At 39.9% G+C, this 25,842-nt stretch overlaps 1 protein-coding gene and 1 long non-coding RNA gene across 2 annotated transcripts; one reads left to right on the top strand and one right to left on the bottom strand.

The window, feature by feature from the left end:
• Positions 1 to 235: 235 nt before the first annotated feature.
• Positions 236 to 22,332, top strand: MEP1B (meprin A subunit beta). The gene is made up of 15 exons (XM_015855496.3): positions 236 to 378; positions 2,169 to 2,187; positions 2,373 to 2,423; positions 2,521 to 2,564; positions 3,009 to 3,087; positions 4,125 to 4,242; positions 7,606 to 7,784; positions 9,176 to 9,394; positions 11,778 to 11,930; positions 13,071 to 13,286; positions 15,748 to 16,215; positions 18,203 to 18,385; positions 18,883 to 19,195; positions 21,508 to 21,715; positions 22,139 to 22,332. The coding sequence occupies exons 1-15, from the start codon at positions 319 to 321 to the stop codon at positions 22,154 to 22,156; spliced, it is 2,328 nt and encodes a 775-aa protein (XP_015710982.2). The 5' UTR covers positions 236 to 318; the 3' UTR covers positions 22,157 to 22,332.
• LOC146761777 (uncharacterized) lies at positions 8,484 to 15,880 on the bottom strand. The gene is made up of 2 exons (XR_014942580.1): positions 15,754 to 15,880; positions 8,484 to 9,009 (listed from the first exon to the last, which is right to left on the bottom strand). It is a non-coding gene; the product is annotated as an uncharacterized LOC146761777 (long non-coding RNA).
• Positions 22,333 to 25,842: the final 3,510 nt, after the last annotated feature.

Raw genomic sequence — 25,842 nt, 5'->3', positions numbered from 1 at the left:
TGGTGTGACTTCCGTGCTCAAAGAAGAGTCCTCGCAGCTGTGGCCAGATGGGTCTTGAATATCTCCAAGAATAAAGACTTTAAAACCTATCAGGGCTACTTATTCTGATGTTTAATCACCCTCAATGTAAAAGTGCTTAAAACTGATTGAACTATTTGTGGGTTGTCTTAGTACAGTTATGATGGACTTCACAAAGTAGAGGCAGGGAAGTTAATCGTTGATGAAAGGACAAAGGTTTCAGTTTATGATATTTACTGTCTTAAACACCAAGTTGGTCTGAATTCTATTAGTTCAGATGTTTGCTGACTGGATAACAACATGGACTGGCTTTCTGTGCTCGTGCTCCTAAGTTGTCTTCTTCAGGTGGTCTGGAATCAGGTAAGAAAACAATTTGTGCATTTTCTTTGTATGCTCAAATAAGCAGTACAGTTTGATATGAGTTTGGGAGGAAAAGACTGAAGTTGTTCCAAAATAAGAATTTTGTTTCTTCTTCGTGGAGCAGAAACAAAGATTTCTGTTTCCCTTGAGCTGCTGATCTTAGTAGGCTTGTCTATGTGTCAGGGGGTCTTCGAAACACCAGGGCTACTTACTTGATTTCCACATTCATTGAAATCAGGAAGAGCTTCTTTTCACATTTCTGGATGTTACTACTAAGAGTTATGTAGTCTGAAGGAAACACCTGTAAATTAGGGGTTCTCTGCTTGACCATACTCCAGCCTATGTCTGTGATGAGACTGCAAAGTTTTCACTGGGCGATTCATCACATCTTTGCATGGAAGCTCAGTGAGGTCCATCATCTTTTAGAGATGCCAGGACATCATGATGGTTCCATACCTATCTTAGAGACAGATGATTTTTGTATGCAGTAACTCATTTATTTCTCCACTGATTACCACCAGTACATAATTTTTACAACTAGAATAGGTGAGGTGTTTTTCCCACCTATTTGAGATGCACATGAATTATAAGCCAGTTAAATATGCTGACAAGCCATGGTTTGACCAACTTCCAGTGAAACTTAATTCATGTGTGTCATGTTGTGTGAAAAGTTAAGGTCTAATATTATAAATGTTCCAGAAAAAAAAAAAACAAACCAAAAAGAAACCCAGCACAGTTTGGTGTAGATTTATAAGTAGTTTTGTTCAGATTAAATCAGTTTCCTCATTGGAACACCTCATAGGTGTACTTCCCCTGTTATTTGCCTGTGAAATGTGAATCTCTTATTTGTTCAGAAAATTTTCGGAGGCTAGAAATTCATCACCTGGGTCTTAGTTGTCAGGCCAGTGCCAAGGATGAAGCTGTTGTTACTTGAACAAGTAATACACAGATACTTCTTCGGAGACTGAGTAATTTACTGTTAAGATTCACATGACTAAAGGCCTAATTTTGTTCCAAAATAAATAAGAAGGAATGATGAAAAGAATTCCATCCATGTAAAACATTCATTGACAATTTTCAGATCCAGTACCAGCCTGGATTTCAATTGATTGCTTTTCTTCAGTAATGGATTCATACTTTGTTTTATACACGTTACATACCGCTGGGCTTAGCTACACTGATTTCTGTTTATGAGCTCTGACTTTAGATAAAGGAGCTTTTTTCATGAGCTAGCCAATTTTTACCATTAGCATAGCCATGTTTTCTGATCAGTAGATATGAGTATGTAGAAGTTTATAATTACTGAAGCTATAAAAATGTCTGCCCTCCATTAATGGCTGTAAGGCTGTTCAGCATAGAATCACAGAGTTACAGAGTCATAGAATGTATTGTCTTGGAAAGGACCTTAACACTCATCAACACACCGCTGTGTGCAGGGCTGCCCTGGGCCCCATCCAACCTGGCCTTGAGCACCTCCAGGGATGGGGCATCCACAGGTTCCCCTGGTAGCTGTGCCAGCACCTCACTGCTCCATTAGCACTATTTAATATAAGAGAAGGTTGACTTGCATGTTGGGCAGCCTGGCGTGGAATGGGCAAAAAGCTGAAACAAGAAAATGAGCATTTCCAGTCAAATGAGAAGACAGTGGGTCCAATCAGCCCAATACAAGCAATGTGATAAATACTGTTATTTGAGCATAAATGTGTCTCTAGTACTGTAGAGAGAATAATGCTAGCTGCTTTTCATTGTGTGCCTTTCTAATAATATATCTTTTCCTTTCTTCTCCCCAGCCTGCTCTGGAAACTACTGGTGAGTTCTGTTTACAGATCAATTTGTATGCATGGGAGGCAGTCAACAAAAACAGCTGCTCATAAACATTGCTAGGACAGACGCAGATTTATAATTACTGTTATTGTTATTGCATTAATTTTCACACATCATAAAGATAACAGCAAGGGCTCACATCCTACCTCACTTGTGTTTTTATTTTTCAGAAGTAGACATAGATGGAGGAATTGATCAAGACATCTTTGACATCAATGAAGGTTTGGGTTTTTTTTAAATTCATTTTCTCTCTCTTTTATTTTGCTGGTAGCTATAGATCAGTATAATAACTACATGTTAATCTCCTCTTCTCCTTAGCCTTAGGACTGGACCTTTTTGAGGGAGACATCAAACTTGATAGGGTGAGTTCGAATGTGAAATATAAAACCAGAACTGTGTCATTGACTCATGCAACGTAAAGTATTAGTGGTGTGAAATATGATTGATGCACCCTGCTCATACGAACAATAAATGCTGTTTGTGTTACGATGAACTGGAAATGTTTGGAGATGCATTTCTACAAAATGTCATAGGCAATGAAGGACTCGTGCATTTACAGAAACATTATCCAGAATAAGGTCAGTTTTGCCAGTAGATCAATATCATTAGCATCATGTTATGTTATCATGGGTAGAAATGTGCTTCACTTCAAACCCAAGCTGTAGGCCTTTCAGTCTTCCAAAGGTTTTGAACTCTTTGATTTCTTATCTTTCTTATATGAACTCATAAGAAACATAGTGTTAGCAGAATCTTAGTCCTTGATCCTAGATCAGTTTTTACAGAAAACTGCATACTTTCTTTCTTAGATGCAAGAACGAAACTCCATCATTGGTGATGAATATCGCTGGCCCCATGTCGTCCCCTATGTCCTTGAAGATAGCCTGGGTACAGTATTTGTCCTTGACAATGTCTGTATTTCACTTTGATTGAAATGTTGATTAAAGGTCAGTAAAGATCCATGGCATCCTTTCCTCTTCCTACTGCCACGCTGTTAGTCTAGAGCAGGCCATTTCCCCCAATGGGATTTGGTCTGAAAATGCACTAGCAGGATATCTCACCTTGGTCTTGGTACTGAGGTCCCACCTCTTGACTGAATGCTCTTAACCTGACATTGTTATGACCCAGCAGATTGGTTTGCTTTGAAAAGCATATGTCCAAGGCATTAAACTGTTGTAAGAAGAACAAATAAAATGGCACTAATGATCTTATTAAAGCCAGGCAGCTTACTTGGCTGTTTACACCACCTAGAGCACTGGGGGCAAACTGACATTCTGGGTTGCAATGCAGTTTGCAGTGGCACATTGCTAAGTGCCCTGTTGTGGGGTTGAGCTGCTCTCCATCCCTTCAGGTCCACTCAGCTGTGGCTTTGCATGGCAGAGAGGAATGGTGAAAGAGAGAATTCAAGTTCTCAGAATCACAGAATTGTAGGGTTGGAAGGGAGCTCTGGAAATCATCTAGTCTAACATACAGACATACTGTCACTATGTTCAAGTCCCAGAGACTTTCTGTGAGAGATGTATAGCCTACAGTTAGCCCTAGGTGAAATCTAATGTCATCATTCACAGTTTACTTAATTCTTGTTCAGGAAAATCTCAGTGAAGAAAGTGAAAAAAAAATTACAAATTGAAGAACTGAGTACGATTATCTATTATATACTCATGATGTCCTATTTTATACATATATACTAAAGAAAAATTAAAGAAAAAACACAGAAACAAGGGGAAGATAAAATGTCACAACAGCATAATTTGGTTGTTTCTAGGCCCCTACACAGGTCTTAATCCAGCAAAAATGTTTATTTTGATTGAAGATTGCTGGAGCAAGACCCACCCTTAAGGTAGGGGCACTTTGGACTTGCTCAGTACAGGTAACAGTACAAACCCAGTGGCTCAACACTGACAAAACCACTGTTTACATTGCAGAAGTTAATGCTAAAGGAGTCATCCTCAAGGCTTTTGAACAGTATCGACTCAAAACCTGTATTGACTTCAAACCTTGGGAAGGAGAGGAGAATTATATATCTGTGTTCAAAGGCAGTGGGTAAGAGGAAAATTATGAAATAATTCTTAGCTTTTTATTTCTTTTTGGCTACAGACTGTATTCATGTCCAGCATTCTCTCTAAAACTCATTTATCTGATTGTAATTCTGTGGTTTTCTTTGTGTCCATTTTCTGTCTTTTTTTTTTTTTTTAACTAGAAAATGTAGTATCTTCCAAAGCAAGTATTATAGAGTAGTAATTAAGTTTCTCACTGATACTTGCTTCTAAATGTAATGAATAATCAAGTCCCTGAAGAGGTGAAGATTTGAAACAAGCCCATTAATTTCTTGACTGATCTTTGGCTACATGGAATGTCACTTTGATGTGGTCATAGCAAGCATATCTTAGGCTTTAGAAAAAGAAAAATCCTATTAGAAATGTGATAGGTTCAACTGTGGGACAATGCATTTACTTCACTGTAACAAACTGAACTGCATTTGAACAACGTCACATAAACATCCAGACTGTTAGATGCTGCCTAGCGCTGTGATGTTACACAGAGGTTTCAGTTTATCTGTTCTGATCAATAGCTACGCTATTTCACCTTAGTTTTTGCAAAATAATTTTCTAGGAAAACAAAGTTGCACCAGCTGCTTCCTTTTCTAAGACAGTCTTTATCAAAGCAGTGTAACAGAACAAACACGCTCTGCACACTGCACCAGCCCATTTCTATCTTGTTGGAAAAGGAGATCAGGGAAACCTTGATGGCATGGGGAGGGAATTTACTTTCAGAAAATCATCTCCTGATATGAGAAAATGCACTTACAAATGGGAAAAGATTTTCTAATACAAATGTTTTCTATTCCTTTTAGCTCGTTCTGAGATATTTGTATCAGATAATTGTCTCAAAAGTTCTTCATTCTCCGACTGTATTTTCTAATCTTTGTGCTGTGCACCTAACATTGAAACTCAACCCTAAAAGATGCATAAATGGCTACACAGAAAGTAATGCTTTCCCCAGTGTCTGTGAACCTAATGGAAAACTCATGTAACCAAACTTTGGATTTCTTTGTCACATGAAGTTATTCATCAAATTTACAAATAATTGTAAATTATTTGTAAAAATAATATGTAATAATATAAAAATATATATAATAATATAAAAATAAAAATTGTAAAATTTGGGGAAAAAAAAAAAAAGGACAGCATTTAGCCTATGGCAATTAAGTTTGTTGGCTGCCCTGTACAAAAACAAGCTTGTAGTCTCTGATGAATGTACACAGTGCCATCAACCCCAAAGGGAAGAGTCCTATCCCTACAGTTTATCTAACACATGCCAGGGTTTGGCTACCACCTCTACTACATTCACAAATACATCTATCACTAAGCAAGTAGCAACTAATTCAAGTCTATGCATTCACAGCAGAGGTTAGATTGAAAATCTGTTTAAAGACCTTTCCTTTCCTCCCATCCCTATAATAAGCAGAATACCTGAGAATTTTGTGAATGACGGAAGTGCAAGAGCGTCAGAAGTGGCACATGCCTGCAAAGCTCATCTAACAGTCTGGAAAGTGCCATTGCTACTCTTCTCATGAAGGATGGGGCTCATTCACCAGGAAAACCAGCATGGCATGGTAGAGTCCAATGGTTAGCAAACCAGAGAGGACCAACCCTGTATCATGTATTTCCAAATGGGAAACCAAGTTTTCATGGAGCATTCTTAGGAGGTCACTTCAGCTCCTTGGCACTGTGGCATAAGGCAAAGGGTGATCTTTGATACTATAGACAGTTATTTGCTAGCAGGATGTGAGTGTAAAAACAAGCCTGGAAAAACTAATGGTTCTTTGAGAACGGCACTGCTACTGATGGCATGTGTCTCCTTATGGCCTGCCTTCTAAAAAGCAGGTTGGTGAGATTAGTGAGAGAAAATACCTCCCCACTACTCTAAGCTCTGATGGAACAACAAGCAGAGCAGAAGGCACTGAACTGATGGAGACAGACTACAACACATGAAGAAGCTGTGATTTTTTTTTCATTTTCCCCTTCCCTAAAGAAGGACATCATTAACATGGGGTGAGCTCCAGGTGTTCTTTGTCCCATTCACATGGCTTTATTCTCAGCACTGAGTGACAGAGGATGCATTTACTCCCTCTGTGGTTGCAGAATGATGGTGTCATAAGCAATTGGCAGAATGAAGGCAAGGGGAAGCTGCTTCCACTGGTGTTTGAATGTTGATTTTACCAAGTGTCCAGGATGTGCTTGTAGCCTGCTGTGCTCTATGCAGCAGCCATGAAGCCAGAGGCATCTGCTGTGGTATGAAGTATACCCAGAATTTTAATGGACTTCTTATACTTTTGTACAACCAGAAAAAGCAACATAATCAATATGAGGCCTAGCTCAAGGGAAGCCAGTGAAATTATGGAAGCTGTGTGTGCTCCCTCCCAGGACCCATGCTGTGATTTTAATGAGTAATCAATAGCTAAGGCTTGTACTGCTTTGTAGAAAGAGAAATCCTGTGGAATATGCTTCACTAATAAGTTGCAGGGTCCTACCGTGCCTGGTATGCTTGCTTTTTACACTTCTGGGGTGATAGAACTGCAAATCCTATGGAGTATTTTGTGCTTGATTAATTTTATGGACTTCATTGGGTAAGTGTTGATTTATTTGCTGTGTAAAACATCAGTTTAAATGTGCTTGCTAGTTTGTGGAGATGGGGTGCCATTTTATTGGTTTGTGCAGATAGCTCACAGAATTTTTTTTACTCTTTAATAAAAACTTCCAGTATAGCTGCAGTTTGGCACTGCCTTGTGAGCGTATGTCAGCAGCAACCGCCCTAGAACTACTTCTCACAAGTAGCTGGAAAAAATAGAGGTGAAGAAATGCCCTCTTAGACCTGCCAGACTTTCAGAGAATAGTGTCCAGAGGTGGACCTGACCTAGCAGTCACAATCTGTCACCAAAGCAAAAGGCCAGAACAGGATGGAGAGGTGGTTGTGATGGTTGAGGTGAGAAGCAGCAAGGTCGTGGTTTGTCTGGCACCAAGGCACATCCAAAGTATGCCCACAGATAGTTACGATGATCTAGACAATGAGTAGCAACTTGTTAGTTTGCAGTAAATCTTATGTCTTAAATCGTGTGCCTATAATCTCTGTATTCTTTTCAGTCATAAATAGTTTTTTTTCTGCTAAAGAAAACCCATTAAAAACAATCCATCCAGAGTGGGAGAGCTGCTTACTCATCGAAGCAGAGTTTCACGTGGGGGGAAAGGATCCAGTAATGAACAGATCAATGAAAAAACACTCATAGCAAAATATATCTCTAGTGCTCAAAGAAAGGCCTGTTGAACAGACTCATTCTGGATTTCTCATGGCATTGGGGTGGCATGCACTTCACAGATTTGTCTTCCAATCTTATTTCCATATTAGTTGCTGGTCCTCAGTGGGAAACAGGCAGCAAGGCTTGCAGCAGCTCTCAATTGGAGCCAACTGTGACAGGATTGCAACAATTGAGCACGAATTCCTTCACGCGCTGGGCTTCTGGCATGAGCAGTCACGGTCTGATCGAGATGACTACGTGTCCATCATCTGGGACAGGATTCAGACCGGTCAGTCACTCTCCTGATCTCTCACTCAAGTTTTGGGATGACATGCTTTGGATAGGGAACATCTCTTTCAGACATCCTCCCATGGCTCAAAGATTCCCTCACCTTGAGTTAAATTCAAGTTCACCATAAATAAAACATCACTAAATAAAACATCAAGTGGCATCTGGTTTGGATGGACAGCCTTATTTGTTGTTGTTGTCATTATTACTCATGTCACAGCAGTTCCTAGAGGCCTAACTGGTAATCTGACTCCTGTTGTGCTAAGTACTATACAGCCCAGCAACAGAAGAGAGTAATTGTGTTTGTTCTAATGAATACACTAAAGTCACTAATTACTATGGGAGCCTGTAAAAGTAATTAAAAATAAGCCCACTCTACAAAACCCAGTACAACCAAAGCCAGAAGAAAATCTGAAGGGAAGGGACTGATCTTTCTCCTGAGAGAGGGCTCAGAGGCCAGAGAGACCTCTTTTGGTGTCCCTATCACACAAGCCATTATTGAGGCAATGTGGTTCCAAGTGCAAGGACTGGCATATTTGTCACAAGCCTGTCTGCAGCATAGGGTTCCTCAGGGTTGGGATCGATGTCTGCTTCTGCAGCATACTGTAATCCTCCATAGTACCTAGACAGTTTGAAGGCTGTGTGCCCAGACATGGTACTGGCCTGGTGCAGGTACGCATTGAGCACCAGACTAATTAAATCTTATGCATTCATATTTATTTCTGATCAATAGCCAGGTGCACCCACAAGTATGTATTGCAGAAAATAGAGTCTGTTATTTGATTTCCATTATGCTTTGCTGACTTCTTAATTGCAAGTTATGCTATCGTTAGCCACTTGAATCTGCTACAGCTTTTTTACAGTGACCAGAGTATAGTTCCTGTATTTTGACTAATCATCATTTAAAACATTTATAACTTTGTCTTCCTTTAGAGTTAATAATGCTTTTCTCTGATTCTTCAGCAAATATCTATAAAATTAAATGTTGAAAGTTCACTCAAGTCCAATTTAAACTTCTTAGAAATGGCCAGCAATAAAACATCAGAGAATATGGATTAGAAATAAAGAGGTATTCCTGCAGGCACGTAACTTGAGCAATGAAATAGAATGTCCGCTTTGGGGTATCACAAGCCCATCACAGTTTCTGAGTAGATTCATGGTGAAAAGGTTTCTGGTAGGAAAAAGGAACTTCATGCAGCAGAAGGCATCATGTTACATTCCCATGGCTGAAAGAGAAAGCAAAATAAATTTAGGCTATGAATAAAATACCCTTATAGAATAAATACACAAAAAGGATTACCAAACAAGGTTCTAAAGGATTCTCTTTTACTTTAATCCTGTATCTCAAAAATTGTCTTTGGCAATAAACAATCTTTTGTTTTTCCTTCTCAGGTAAAGAACATAATTTCAATAAATACGATGATAAAACATCAGACTCTCTGAATGTTCCCTATGACTATACGTCTGTGATGCACTACAGCAAAACTGCTTTCAGGAATGGAACTGAACCAACCATCGTAACAAACATACCGTACTTCATGGATGTAATAGGACAGCGGATGGATTTCAGTGATTCTGATCTCCAGAAACTGAATCAGTTGTACAACTGCTGTAAGTTTCTCAATATATTTTAAATTCTTTGCTTCTTATTATCCATCCTCAAGTAAATATATATATATGTGTGTGTGTGTGAATATATTTGGAGAAATGAATTGTGTTAAAAACACCAGAAATAATGGTACAGCTAGAAATAACATAGCCCCCCTGCAGAAATGCTGCTGTGTAGTAGAGCTTTCTGTGCAATTTTATTTGACCTTTAGTAAAAAATCAGCTTTGCTCAGTGGATGATTTTGTTCATCCCTTGGGTGGCTATTTAAAATGTGTGCATCTGCACAAAGCTTTTTGTTTCTCCCCCCTGCATTACTCCACAGCTGCTGCTCTGCAGAAACGAGTGTCTTTGCCGTGGCTCTCATACCTGCTCTGCACTCACACAGTCTGTCAGACAGAGCTTGTTCAGGCAAACAGGTGATGGATGCTGTTATGAAGAAAATGTGGGCCTTTAAAATGTTTGGTTTCCATTTCAAACCCAGCCTGTTTGCAAAGTGATCAAAATGGTTGCTTTGCTCATATGGAACTCATTCTAGAAATTCAAGTGAAAATTGGGGGCTGGGGAATATAATTATGTAATTGTGACTATCAAATGTGTCCTGGCATGCACATGATACTTTTACTTCACTGCCTCAGTATACCAGGTAGAGTGTAAGATCTTACATTACATTTTAAACCTCATTCTAAGTATACTTTAAATAGTAACCAAAGATGTTTATTGAAACAGTCTTTTTATGAGTATATGATTCTGATAAAGGTACTTATCCTCACGTGGGTCTAAAATGAACACACATGCAGCCTTAGCTTCCAGCGTTTGACACACAGTCAATTAGCTCTTACGTAGCTGCTTAAAGCTAAGGATGCCTAACAGCAGACAGGGATCTTCTTACACTTATCTTATATTTGTACAATTATCTTACACACTTTCCATCATTCTCATGCAGTATATAAATACTACTTGACTTTATAACTTTATTCTTACCCAAGAGTCATGTTTGTGAGAAAGTAACTGGTATTTGGTGCAAAAAGTGTTCAAAACCCCCCTACTCCTGTCTCAGTATTTAAGAAATAGATTTTATGCTATTGGGTCTTGCTTTTCTCTCTTCTTGTCCTTTAGTTCTACATACCAGTACTTTTTAACAGCTTTCCTGTTTGGGTAAACTGATTTCATGCTTTGATTTTACAAAGCATTTTATTAACAGTTGTTTTCAAATCGTGGCTGATGTTACAGAGAGCTCAGATGTAGTACAACAGGAAGCAAATCTAAGAATAGGCATAAACCTGGATTTATTACTTCTTTTGTTAACTTCTGATTTGTTAATATGAAAACCGGATCTTCAGAGTTTGTATGAGGTGAGATACCCACTGGTTTCAAATGTATCTTTGCCAAATGTGTTTTCAATTCAGTGTTTTGAAAATCAAGCAGAATGAGCAAATACTGCAGTCAAGTAGCTGCTGCTATGCTGTATTTCAAAACTAGAGCTCCCTTAGATGGTTTGGTGAAACTTCTGAAAAAACTCTGACTATATGTGAACTATATAAGAACTAAGCCTAAAGAAAGCAGAGGAATGAATAGGAAATCCTTAGACCTTTTGGCTGTGTGAAGTTCGGTAGGTCAGGGCTGGTATCAATGTTCCTTTTATAAATAAAATATAATAAAACCATAGAATAGCTTGTGTTGGAAGGGACCATAAAGATCATTTGGTACTAATTCCCATTTGCCGTGGGCAGGGCTGTCCCCAGCTGCTAAGCTGCCCAGGGCCCCATCCAAACTGGCCTTGAGCACCTCCAGGGATGGGGCACCACAGCTTCTCTGTGTAGCTGTGCCAGCGCCTCAGCACCCTCTGAGTATAGAATTTCTTTCCAACATCCAAACTAGATCTCCTGTCTTTTAGTAAAAAGTCATTCGCTCTTGTCCTGTCACTATCAGACCATATAAAAATTTGGTTTTCCTCCTGCTTGTAATCTCTGTTTAAGTACTGGATGGCTGCAATGATGTTTTCCCAGAGCCTTTTCTTCTACAGACTAGGCAAGCCATACTACCCATACCTACCTTCATAGGAGAGGTACTGCAGCCCTCTGATATCTTTGTAGCCTCCTCTGGACCCACTCCAGCCATTTTTCATCTTTCTTGTGCTGGAGGCCTCCCTCCTTGTGCATGTTAAGTGCACAGAGTTGCCGTGATGATGTCTCACTAATGTCAGTGTTAACTGCCAAATACTTTGAGTTCCGGAATGTTTTAAATATAAAAATTGATGGTGTCTGATGTTGGTGATTATTCTGTTAGCGTTACCTTAGTGTCTCTGCTCTTGCCTTTGAGTATTCTGTATTAAACATGTAACAGAGATTCAGAACTTTTTTTTTTCTCTCTCTGTTAATATTGTAGCCTCCTCCCTAAGCTTCATGGACACATGCAGTTTTGAACTTGAAAATATCTGTGGCATGATTCAAAGTTCAGATGATAACAGTGATTGGCAACATTTGTCTCACGTTCCTGCTGGGCCAAATACTGATCACACTAACATGGGAGAATGCGAAGGTATGGGAAAACATTCTCCTTATCTCTTTGGGAAGCATTTTCTGCAAAGGCAAGTCAATTGACTTTGCTCTTGGCCTTGTTCTATGTTTATTTGTTGACAAACCACAGTTAACTTTTGAACTAAGCAATATAAAACTGCACGCTTGGGGAAACCGAGTGACACGTTCTGTTTTCTGCTTATTTGTGAAGATTGAATGTTCTTATCTCTTTTGATCTTCTCTAGTCTTGATGTCACAAGAGAATTATGCAAAATGTTCTAAACTACACATCAGAAATATCAGGCGCGTCAGAGATAGTGCTGATTTTCTGAATAATTGCACAGTAATACTTTAGAAAAGACCGGAGTTCAGAAATTGTGTACATTAGCAGAGTTCAGCTGAACAATTTATTGAGAATCATAGAACCGTAAGGAACACTGAGTTGGAAGGGACCCACCAGGATGACCGAGTCCAACTCCTGGCTCCACACAGGACCACCTAAATTCAAACCCTGTGTCTGAGAGCATCGTCCAAAAGCTCCCTGAACTCTGGCAGCTCGGGGCTGTGCCCACTGCCCTTTGCAGCCTGCTCCATGCCCACCACCCTCTGGTTCAGACCCTGTCCTTAACCCCCAGCTGCCCCTCCCCTGACACAGCTCCATGCCATTCCCTTGGGCCCTGTTGTTGTCATTAGGGAGTGCAAATCAGTGCTGTCTCTGCACTCCCCTTGTGAGGAACTGTAGGCCTCCATGAGGCCTCCCCTCAGCTCCTCTGCTCTGGGCTGAAGAGAATGTAGCTAATTACTTATGAACCTGTCAAAGAAACTTGTGAGTTCAGGAGCTTAAACCAGTCCTCCAAAGAGAATGTTAACTGTGAATTACCAGCACTGTATGAACAGTTTAAAGAGAGCAGCCATTGCTTGTAAATTGCTGGAGATGAGCAAAGGAGGAAAAAACACCAACGGAGAAGAGCAATTCTGCCTCTGAAGAATACAAACAGGTAATAGCCCTCGGTCTGAAGATTTGTACAGGATCTAGCTTACTGTGACCCTAAATTGACTGTACCTTCCAGCATTGTTACAATATGATGTTAAGAATACATCATGTGCATCAGGAAATTTTTGTTTTTAACTCCATCTCTGGTTTCTCATTTACTTTTGACAGATTCTGGCTATTTCATGCATTTCAACACCAGCGCTGTAGCAGGAGGAAGCACAGCTATCCTGGAGAGCAGAATTCTATATCCCAAAAGAGGCTTCCAGTGCTTGCAATTCTATTTCTACAATAGTGGAAGTGAAAGCGACCAGCTCTACGTCTGGGTCAGGGAGTATTCTGATGCCCATCCAAATGGTACTTTGAGACTAATTGAAGAGATAAAAGGTATGGAACAAAACTGCATTTTGGTTTACTGTCTACTCAGTATCCTTTTCAGTGTACTGAGGGAAAATACTGTAGCAAAGTGACTCATCTCTTAGTTTTATTCTTTGTCTTTAACTAAATAATTGAATCTCTGCTGGTGATACTATACTTGATGTATCCTCCATCAGCCATTTTCCTATAATATACTAAATTACGACAAATTAAACTCTTGCACTATCAAGATAGTTCTCTTACAAAAATAGGTGAAATTTCACAAACAGTCATTTTAAGTGTTCTAGGTCTGCTGGTATAATCAGCAACAGATGAAGTTGGTCATTAGAATAAATTACAATAAATAAGAAAGAAGTAATAAAAAATGGAAAATATAAGTACCCTGGACTATCCAAGACTTCAATTAAAAAAAAGAAAAAGAAGATGATCAAAATTCAACTTATTTTTTAAGCCAAGTTTGGAGTCACTAAACTGAAATATAAGGGCAGCAGGTCACAGTTTGTATCGTACTTTGAAGAAAATTATATTCTTGTGCCTTTGGGAGGCTATGGAGCATTTGGGAGCACACAAAAATGAGCAGTGGCTGTCTGCTGATGGACAAGAATTCCTTAAACCAGAATTGCTGAAGTCACGTAAGATTAAACTATATTCTCAAATATTTAACTATTAGTTGATCTCCATTACAGCTACAACTAATTTGGTCCATTGAATTAATTAGTCTGAGAAAGTTCTTCTGCACAGTAGATATCAAGTCTGCTTCTTTTTCCTTTTCTTCTTTAAGGTTCCACTGCTACTCATGCCTGTTGTCCTTTTCTTTTTCCCACTCATTTCTTCACTTTGTTACTCTCATCATCCCTGTGTACCATCAGGAATCTTCAATATAAATGTCAGGGATGCTGAGGAAGATGTAGATTTCAGATTAGGCAGAAATTCATTTCTCAGGCCTTCTTTGCCAATATTCTTTCATATATATGAAGTCCTACATCCCATTCCCTTTTTCTCAATCTGTTAATTTCCCTTAAATCTCTGATCCGCTGTATGTGTCCAAGTGAGGACGTTACTTTGTCCAACAGGATCCGATAAAACTTTTAAGAATGGTTAAAGATATTTTTTTCCTAAACTGTCTCACTTCTGGCTTGTGAGAAGTTGTCTTCGCCAACACAGAGTCAACAGAAAGAAGGAAGCACAGACACAGCCCTTTCCATCTGTGACTGGCATTGCTTGTGGGTTAACACCATGAGTCCTACCATGCTTGAAAGCTAGAGGAACAAACCCCAGACCCTTTCTGCTGGTCTGTAGCAGCCATGGCTGCCTTCAGCCTGGGGCAGGGGGGGCAGTGGGAGCAGGACATTTTACACCACAGTAACTGATCTGCTCATTGAACACGAGTCAGAAATACCAGTCTTGTGTATTATGTTTGCAGTTCAAATAGCCATTAGTTAATGCAGAAGTCAATTTAAAAGAAGAGAGTGGGGTGTTCTTTTTTTCTGAATTTATTTTTCCCCTCTCAGTTATAACAACAATAATGAAAAACAGCAAGAAATCAAGATTCTTATCTGAAATCCATTGTGTTGTGTTTAGAATAGTTAGGAAAGTGGGGCATGCATTCTGTGCTTGGGATTGGCACTGCCTAGTCCAGAAATACAGCTGAAAGTCTGGCCTTCCATTCAGGGGAACATAAGCCAGACAGCTAAAGAAATAGTTTTGCTGCATGTACTATAAACAAAGAATGTCCTACTTTCACTTGCCTTAAAAGGCCTTTGTGCAGAAGTCTTCATTTTTGTGCAAACTGCTCTTGGAGTCAAGTGGGATTTACTAGTCAGGCACGTCTAGAGGTGGCATCAGATTCGCACTGGCATTTTGTCACGTGTAGTAGGACTTGCAAATCCCTGGCTTTAATTTGAATTTAGTAACAATTACTTAAAGGCTGATGATGTAGTCTACCTAGTCTTCAGCAAAGCCTTTGACACAGCCTCTCACAGTATTCTCCTGGGGAAACTGGCTGCCCGTGGCCTGCACAGGTATACCCTTCTTTGGGTAAGGAACTGGCTAGGGGGCCATACCTAGTGAGTAGTGGTTAATGGAGTTAAGTCCAGCTGGTCTGGTTACAAGTGGTGTCCCCCAGCAGTCACATGGTACCAGCCATCTTTGTGCATTTAATTATCACAACCTTTCAACTATTTTAATGAAGTGTTCTTTAAAACACATAAAAGCAAAAGCAGTCTCAGAAACATTAACACTGTTCTCACTCTAATTATTAAAGAGCTTCTGTGTGTATTAAATCTGTTGAAAAATTGAACTGAAAAAATACGATCGTGCATTGAAAAATTTATGTCTACAAGAGAAATATTCCATCATTTCAGTGCTGGTGGAGCTGAGAAATTCTTTCATAGCATTGGAATAGATTCTGTGGATGCACACAATGTTTGATTGTACCACTTACTTAGAAATCCCTACCAATGTTTTTCAGGCTCACCTGTGAATTACTGGCAGCTCCATCATGTTTCCTTGAATGTCACGAGTAAGTTCCGGGTTGTGTTTCAAGGTGTGAGAGGAACTGGCTTATCAAATGGAGGTCTCTCTATTGACGACATCAACTTGTCAGAAACACAATGTCCTCACCATGTCTGGCACATCAGAAACTTCACAGATCTTCTCAACACAAGCCCTGCAGGGACAGCAGGAAAAATATACAGTCCACCCTTTTACTCTAGTAAAGGATATGCTTTTCAGGTTGGCTTGTACATAAATGGTACCATTGATAGCCCATTTAATTTAGGAATATACTTGTACTTGATTTCTGGAGCAAATGATGATCAGTTGCAGTGGCCCTGTGCATGGCAGCAAGTTACCATGATTCTGCTTGACCAGCATCCTGATATTCGTCAACGGATGTCAAACCAAAGAAGTGTAACAACAGACCCTCTGGAATTATCAGGTTAGTTAAAACCAGACGTACCATCCAGTATGCTTAAAAACAATCAAATGAAAACAAGCATGAGTCAAATTTTCTCACTGTATGAATTAGCACAGCCATGTTTAAGTTCTAGAATGGATGATTTCCTTGCAGCAGCAGTATAACTGAACCTCAGAAAAGAAAGATTTGAATATATGAGTAAGTTAAACTGGAACCTTTGGTTTCAAAGTTGATATGCATGAGAAACAGGTGGATCACTCATGCCTAGCATTTCTTTTATAGGATTATGAATGCAAGCCTTCCTGAGGGCTTGAAACAACAAAAAAATATACTAAATGAAATAGTTGATACCAGCTGAAAGTGCAGCTATTAAATACATAGCCTCCCTTCTTGCAAAATGAACAGCAGTGTCAGCACAAATCACCAGATGAACAAAGTTCTGATTAGTGTTACATAATCTGTACTCATTCAAGGTGTGACAAGATAAGGAGCAATTGTCCACACTACCTGGATAAGAAGGCAGTTTAGGTAAAGGTGTAACTGAGAAATGGTAGGAATCTCAGTAAGAAATAGGAAAGTTAAAACCCCACAATCACCATTTAATAAAGATTGGATTTAAGCCAAAATGATGTTCTGCATCAAAGAATTTTGCCAAAAGAAAAAACCTCCACTACTGAATTAGTTTTGTGGGCTTTCAGACTATGTAGGAATGAAAGCACTAAGACGTCTATTTCTTGATATGTTAAAAACAAAAAAAACCTTGATTTACATAGGTTGCTCCAAAGGTAATGCCTCCTGTTTATTTTCATGGAAACTACAAGAGAGACAGAGCACAGTAACACTATTAGATTGAGCAAATTCTCAGCTACAAAAGACTGATTTTCCACATAGTCACCACCATTAGGCATGCACCAGCAATGAACAAGAACCTGCCTGCCATGCTCATAAAAATTTGTTCCAGTAGAGGTGACCCACTGTTTTGCAGCTGCTTTGATGACAAAGTTGCTAGGAAAATGTTGCCCATGCACTCCATCTTTCATCATCCTGAACAGGTGAAACCAGAAGGCACCAAATCTGAACTATAGGGTTGGTGTGGTAGGACAGTTCAGCCAAAATTTGCAATGGAAATGATCTAACAGCAATGGGGCCTGGTTGTATTGTATTGCAAGAGGAAATACATTGTTTTCTCTGTCCTGACTCTGGAAGTTCAAGCCTTCAGCTTAGTGTCATGGTGCATCACTTTACCTGCTGAATGCTGCATTTTGAACTTTTTTTTTTATGGGAAATTCACGTGTCACTGCCACTCCATAGACTGTTGACTCTGACTTATAGTGGTGACACCACATCTCACTGGTTAACTATGCAATTCAGGAAATAGCCACCTTCAGCCTTATGTTGGTTGAATAGGTTCTGACAAACTTGTACATAGTTTTCTTCTGTTCCTTGCAAGCATTTGTGGGACCCACTTGGTGCAACGTTTGCAATATTCCAACTTCCAGCATCTTTCTCTGACCAGCCGAGGTGTTGGAGCAAGCAGTTTCTTCTCCCAGTCACATATTTCAATATACTGTCAGGCTCAACTTTGAGATTTAGGACAGGGTTTGATGGAGGGGATAACAGCAGCCTGTGACCAATTGGGCTGTTCAGGTGCTCTCTGATAGGGATTATCAGCAGATACGGTACCTTGGACCAACCCACACAGATCAACCTCTTTTTGTCTTGCATGTCTCATTAGTGTGAATTCTCAGACAAAAATAAAAAAAAAATTATTTTAGGCAGATTCAGCACTGTTTGAGTTTCAGGTAATTTATTTCCATTCATTTATTCCTTGAGTTTCAGGTAATTTATTTCCATCTTCATTATATTCATGAGCAGAAACAGGCAAGGCTGGACACAGTCTGTCTTGTACTATTTTGCAGCAAAGATTAGATGAGAATGAAGGAACCCTATTGAGAAAAAAAAAAATCTAGAGTAGTCCCACATTCACATTCAGTTCATTTTCTTTCAGATTCTTCATCAAATTATTTTTGGGACAGGCCAGATAAAGTGGGATCAGCAGCTTCTTTCCCAAATGGAACTACTTTCATGAGAGGTCCAGGACGTGGAACGAGTGCATTCATAACTCACCAGAGACTTAGAAGCCGTGACTTTATTAAAGAAGGTGGTGTTTATGTTCTTTTAACAATGGAAGGTATGTAAACACTGATGATAGCTGATATTCTTTATAATACACAAAAGTACATAGTGTCACATAATAAGTCACCAGTACTGCAGATATAAATACACATTATATACTTCATACTATGAGCAATTTAGGTACTACTCATATATCTAAAGTCAAATTGTGTATTTAAATAGATGTGTGGGTAGATGCATCCTTTTTTAATCCATTATCTCATAGATGATGATAGGTTAAAATTTAAGTGTATAAAATGATGCTACTCCTGGGCAAATTACTTTGAATAGAGTACTTGGAATAAAATTGTCTGTTTTTTGTTTTTGTTTCTGTTTTTAAATTACAAGGACCTTTCCAAAATACATAATGTTCCTCAAAGGTAAAAGAAAAGGTTATCCATCATAGCAGAGGGATGTAAAACAGTTCAAAGATTCTCTTAGAACATATCATTAGAAGATCAAAAAGGAGAGAGAAAGTAAAAGCCTTGTTCTTTGTGGTTTTTTTTCCTGCAGATGTGTCACATCTAGTATCAGCTCAGCCTAGTGTTCCTCCCACCGCTGTTATGAATTCCACTGACAGTGCTGTCAGACCTACCCCTATTGCCAACACCACAACCACCAGGCCCACCACTAGGCCCACCACTACCACCAAGCCTACCACCACCACCAGGCCCACAGATAAACCTACTGCTGCCAAAACACCCATCCCAACACTCCTTGTGACCCTGACTGAAAAGCCAGAGATGGATACACCAGAGTCCTGTCCAGACAACCCTTGTGAAAATGATGGTGTCTGCGTTATTGTAGATAGAAAAGCAGTGTGCAGGTAACTGTATTTATTCACTCTCAAATGCAATTTTAGTTTGAGTGATGAAAGCTTCTAGTGAAATAAGTCTTTGTTTCTAAAGAAAGGAAGAGAATGTAACTAATTAAGGCAAATATTTCCAGCCACTGACTGCAGGTGACACAAGACCAGTTAGGGCAAAAATATTCCTATCCATAGCACTTGAATATTTTGGAGTACTCTGACCTACTTGTAAATTATATATAAAGATACTTTCTGTTTTCAGTAATACATTAGTCCAGTGTTATAAAATGGGCTCTGCATCTCCACAGATGTCTCTATAGAAAAATAGTTAAATATAAATGTAGTTGAAACAATATAACATGGATATCAGAAGAAAATATGTTAAGAGTTCCCAGGCAATGTATATAGGATAACTTTGTTTTAAAATCTTATATAGAAGTATAGCGTAGCGCAAATTATGATCATGAATTAACAAAGTGGAGCTGCTTGTCTTTGAAACCAGTGATGAAGGCTGAGGACCAAAGCAACTGTTTACCCTGCAGGAAAACGTGTAACAACTTTAATTTGTTCCTCTGTGGATTCATTTATGCAGCCCACCTGGCTGATTAGCATTGTTCCAGCTCTCAAACAAACTCTGAGGCTGAAGATAGTAACAACGTGCTATGAAGCTGTGCCAAGGCAGGTTGACTGGGGGAGTGCTGAGAGGTAAATGTCTAAAGGCCAAGAGCAGAGAGAGCCAGTATGACTCATAGGGTGTTCTATCTCCCCATTTAGAAACCTTTTAAAAAACAATTCTGCTAAGGGGCTCGTGCAGCACATCAGAAACAGGTCACGAATATGAGAAAATGTCAAGAAGCTGTTCCAAGAAGATGGAAATAAAAGAATCAGGCTGAATGTTATGCTTGATTTTGGAATTATGAGAAGATTTATTTTCTGACATCTCTGGACTATTTGTAGCTCAAGTGCTTATGTGACCTACTTTCTATCCTGGAGAAGTGTGTAACCAGCAGTCAGTTTCCGCTCTGATTTTTTATTGGGAAACCAGGGAGGATGTGATACATAACTCTATTTAAGCCTGATCACATTAAATCCCCAAGCAGCCTTGCAGTGCACTGCCAATGGATTCATTTTCAGGGCCAAACATAGAGTTCTGAATAATGGATTTAGACAGAAACTATAAAAACAATAACATAAGGAGTGACAAGGGTATAGAAAAGTAGGTGCAGATGTGAACTCAGCAGTGTTACCCACAGAGTTTTTTTTTTCCAGTTAGATCATTCACAGTCAGCTGTTTGAGCTAGTAGTAATACTGAATAAGGTGAAGGAATCAGGGCTTGGAGGCTGCATTTAGTGCACAACCAGAAGATTTCTAGAATGATATTCTTGCCTTCTTTTGGGGGAAGGCAGAGCCTGGTCACAAACTCCTTCTGGCAGTGAGAATGTCGTCTGCTCAGAATTTACCACACCTGCTAACAGAGAATTTGTGAGCTTAGAAAATGCAGCGTGATGGGAACATCTTCAGCTGGGTCTGTCCTTGAATGGTTCAGGTGTGATCAGATCAGTGATGCCTTGAGAGTCTGCCCTGTGCTCTCCACTCTGTTTATCTTGCAAGTTCAGATTGCTGCATAAGGTGAGAATTAAGGAGGCAAAGAACACAAGGGGAGTCAGGAGAGTGAAGTTTCTTGGAGGGTGATAAATGTGGCTTGATGGGATAAAAGCAGCATAAAGCCTCTGGACTAGCTCCCCACGGATTTTATTCAGCTCCTTCCTATGAAAGGTTTTTTTTAAACTGACTGAATGAAGATAGAAGAGCTTTGTTTAAAAGCTAAGCATGTCAAAAGTCAAATTTGCATCAGGATATGAGGGCAATTAGTATAGTGGAAGCAAATATTACATGATAGTGGCCCTTGGGACAGGTGTCAGTTTTGTGGAGCAGAAAGTGAGTTTTCTATCAACTGAAGTGCTGTAAACATAAAGGAAAAGGAAGCAGGCAAGCGAACTGAGCTACCCTGAGGGCTTGTGTATTGGTAGCAAAAGACCGATTTGTACAAGCAGCTGTGGCCAGACTTGAAGCAGTCAGAATCAGGCTGGAGCTCAGGGGCAACGGCTCCCTTTGTTTCTTTCAAAGCAGGGAAAAAACAGTGGAAAACTGAAGAAGGGCACAGTGTAAATATCTAAGGAGAGTCGGCCACGCAAGGCAACTTTAAAATAGACAATTATTCTAAGATAACTTCATTAAGGTTTGGGAGATAGAAGTAGAGCATCAGAGATGAAATTCTTTAAGTCACCGTTTTGTTTTAAGCAATACCACATGTTCTTTTACTTTCTAGATGTCCATCAGGGAATAACTGGTGGTACATGGGGGAGAGATGTGAAAGGAAAGGCACAACTCAAGAAAATACCATAATAGCTGTTTCTTCAACCATAACAGTATTCGTTGTTATGCTTATTGTCACTATCACAACTGTGGTGTGCCTTAAAAAGAAATACAGCAAAGGAGAAGGAAAAGAAAAAGCGGAGAGCCTGAGCCTTGAAGAAGTAAGTATTGTCACTTTTTGATAAAGGTGTACATATTTGTTAGAAGTAGGCAGTCCAATTCAGTAAGAAGTAGATTGGAGGATATTGGTCAATGTCTTAATCTTGGAAATAGCAAGAATGGCGTAGATGAGAGGGACTCACAAGGGCCAGGAGAAATCCTGTAAGCAAATTGAAAAGGAATAGCCTTCCAGGGAGTAATCTGAATGTGGTCCTAATATCCTTTGTGCGATGACTTGTTGAAGTGCAGTACTTCTTTGCAGTGCCAGATACTGTCGCTGTTACTTTATGTCCTCCCAATGCATCATTTTGATCTATTTGAAAGTAATGTTTTTACATTATACGTGTATTTCCTTTCCCTGCACACTTGTCTTTTAAGATGGGGGTTTCTTTTTCTTTTCTTTTTCTTTTTTTTTCCTCCTTTAGAATAAAACATCCTTCTGAAGATAATGCGATCAAGCATCAAAGACATAAAATGAACATCTCTGGAAAACCAGAACTATGTCATCATTCTTTCTGATACTTTTATGTCAGCTGTCATGATAAAGGTTCGTAAAGTCCAGGAAATAATGCATCCCCTCTGAAAATATGGTTTATAATAAAATGCTGTGCTAACATCAGTGAAGTTTCTGGCAGTGTTATGTATTGTTGTGCAGTGGAGAAAGATAGAAATGTGTTGTTTGACACACATCTCCTGTGCTTTAAGTCTACCTGAACATGAAGAAAACGTGCAAAACTGCATCCTGACATTCAAGCAAGACAGAGAAGTCTGGGTTTGCCATCTTACCATGGCACTGCCCATCATAAAAGGGAACTGGACTCTGTAATTCAGAGGAACCCAGCCATTCTGAGTTCTGCAGCAGTTTTCAGTAGCATAAGAGTGGTGTGGACATCTGTTTCACTAAGTCATTTGGGTTTGACCTAGTAAATATAAAATAAGTAACAAGTAATGAGGAGAGTGCTAAACTAACCATACAGACACACGAGCACAACAGAGATGATAATGGGGACCCACTGATGATCGATGGTGATGAAGGAACTGCTAAGGCATATCCCTGAAGAACGTCAACCTGACCTACAAACTGCAGTTGGTAAGAAGGGAAAACACAACTAACACAAAGATTACGGGATATTTGAGGCTATTTGGGATACTGGCTATCAGAAGGGGATTGTGGATTTATGTAAAACTTATTATGGGACATGTAGGAGAAGGGCCAAAGAGTCCAAAAGGAAAAGGGTGGTCATGATGAATCAGAGGGGAAACGAGTGTAGGAAAATGGTGCTGGCAACTGCAGAGACTGTTACTGAGACTCTTCACTTACAGAAGAGTCAAGCCCAGAGGTCTTAGGGCACCTGGTTCTAGATGTTACCATGTGAAGGGATGAGAATGCAGGAGGTCTGTGTGCCAGCAACTAGAGGGACTAGCACTGCATGTCGAGAGGTTCAAGCAAGTGGAGGAGACGTCATGGGCATCAAAGCTTTAGGTCGAGGTGGCAGCAACCAGAGATCTTGAGGTGCGTGTGGGTGTGTAAGTCTAAGTGCCAGCAACTGGATAAGCCTATGTTTTTGTTTCCTCTGTGAATTCAGTCCTGTTTGTGTGTATGAATAATTTGCTAGCAAACTTCAAGCTGAGCTAGTTGGTGAGTAGGAGGAAAGCCACATCTGGAAAAACTTTTGCTGTGAGACAGTGGTTTAGGTTAGTGACTCCAGGGTTCAGTCACAGATATTAAGTAAACCATGAGCTGCTGCCTACAATGCTCTGTATGTGTGGCAGTCTGTGTGGCCAGCTGCACCTGGGACCTCTGTTTGTGTGTCCTTCTACAGGCCAGACCTGCCAGCAGGAAGAGAAGCAGCAGTACCCCTGGGAGTGGGATGGAGAGATCACCTGGGGCCGGGACTGCTCCTGGGTGGACACAGCAGCCATGGGGCAGCATCCTGGGTCTTCTAAGTTTGGTGGTGACTCCCCTAGCATCCTTACTGATTAGGGCTACAAATGTGGTTGGATTTCAAGAGTAGACTAGGCTTGGGGATAGAAGGGTCAGAGGAAGTAACTTTTCTTCCCAAGAACACTTTTCAGTCATTCAGCATGGCTGAAGAGCATCACATTTTGCAGTTGTTTTTGAGAGGGCTCCAAGAAACAGGAGTCCTAGTGATGAAAACACCAGGTCACACTGAACAGTTGGCAGGTTGGCATGTGAATGTATTCACATGTAGAGCAGCTAGTTTGACTCCCTGGAACACAGATGCTGATGAACACAGAATTGTTTGTGTAATTTACCCTAACTCTGGGCAAGAACAGTTCAAATATATGGAGTTTGATGAGGGAACCAGTCTTCCTCTGAACGCACAACACAAAGCAACAAATGTGTATGGTTCAGTACTGGCATTACGCATGTAGTCTTCTTCTGATTAATATTCACTGAGATGCGGTTATATTTAAAGCTTTCATAGCTGGTTTTATTAGCTTTTGTTGGAACCCAAAGATTCATGAAAACAGCCAGACAAAATTAACTAAGAATTGTCAGAGCTAACAAACATCCTGGAGAGGGAGATACCCCACTATAGCTGTCTTAAAATAACTTTCTTATTTTGACATGTCTTCATCAGCAGTTTTCATGCAAATAAATCTCCAAATGTGCCTTCAACTAATATATGCACATAGATTTACATGGCGTTAAGAAGACACAAATGAAACTGTTCACAAATTCAACCCTGGCTCAAATACTTAACATTACCAACAGTAAGAATTTCATCATTTCAAATAGGAAGTACCAGATTTGTGACTTACGGAGGTTGTCTGTATTTTTTGAAATACAGACTATATGGGATGGCATATATGCTACCTGAATTGTAAATGCCTTTGTGCTTTCATTAGAAAACAAAAGTTGAGTGCATTATAACACGTTGCATAGGATAAAGATTCCATAGAGTATATCCTGAAATGGCAAACTTCCACAGAAAAAGCCTGTAAGCTTCTGCTTATTCATTTCGAACAGGAACCAGTGAAGAACACGCTTTAAAACTGAATTGTCACAGTACAGATAACAACTCACTTTCCAGCACTATGCAGATTTCATAGAGCCAATGCGGACTTCTTGATTAATACCATTAACTGACCTACGGGTTTGATCAGACTGATACTAACATGGTACAAAACTCCACCAGCATTAAATTGCCACAAGATTTGACTTATTTTTCTCATCCTTTTCACCCTATTTAATGATTCACACTAAAATTTGCACAAGGAATTGCTCTGCCTGCATCCCTGGAGTCATACAAGGCAGGCATACTCTGCTCTCTACTCATCAGGATTTGTGTAAAGAGGATATTCATGGGTGGAAAAAGGGCTTGAGCTGATAACATTGACTTCCCTGGTCAGCTCTCTTTCTCCTGTCCTTTAACTGAGTGTGAAGCTCAGCTGATACCCATTGATGATCCCCTGGCAGAGACCCTGGCTTAATTGATGGTGCTTTTCTCTGCTCCTCCTTTCCTGGGCTCTGGTCTGTCCGTGCAGCTGGAGCCAGCAGAGGAAATGCATGCTGCACTGAGACCTGTGTGCATGATTCATCCTTCAGTCTGTTGGGAGTTACTGCCTGGGCTTAAAAATAGATAAATAGGTAAATAAATCAATTTCAAGCCAGCAGCTCGGGTTTGGAGAAGAAAACACACACATCCACACACAAAAGAAACTCAAAAGTAGGTTATCCTATCTCTTTCTTTGTCTTCCTTCAAGAATCTCAGCACTGCAGAAAATCTTTCCGGCATGCCACCTAATATCTATGCTAAACAGTACACACAGCCTCCCACTCCTGTTCTAGGCAAACCAGACCAATTTCATTGCTATTTGCATCACACAGATGGATTAACTTGCTCAGCCCAGCTTTCGCACAGGTAGCAAATAGCTGAATCATAACGCTCCAGCTGAAATGGCATTGTCTAAATGCAAAGGGGGGACTGATCCCAGGTGGGCAGGTTGCAGCGTGACAGAGTCTGGAAGGGCCATTGTTTCAGTGCAAACAGCCTGTGGGATCAGAGCAGAGCAGTGGCATTTCTCTATCTTTTTTTCACTGTTTGGAGACTTTTCTTAAGGCACAGAAGTCATGTTAAAATACCTGTGATTTTCTTAAATA

This window comes from Coturnix japonica, chromosome 2 (assembly GCF_054131305.1).
Source record: "Coturnix japonica strain WE chromosome 2, WE-NBRP24, whole genome shotgun sequence".
Classification (NCBI taxonomy): domain Eukaryota; kingdom Metazoa; phylum Chordata; class Aves; order Galliformes; family Phasianidae; genus Coturnix; species Coturnix japonica.
Note: the sequence above shows the minus strand (reverse complement) of the source record. Positions and strands in the feature narration are given on the sequence as shown.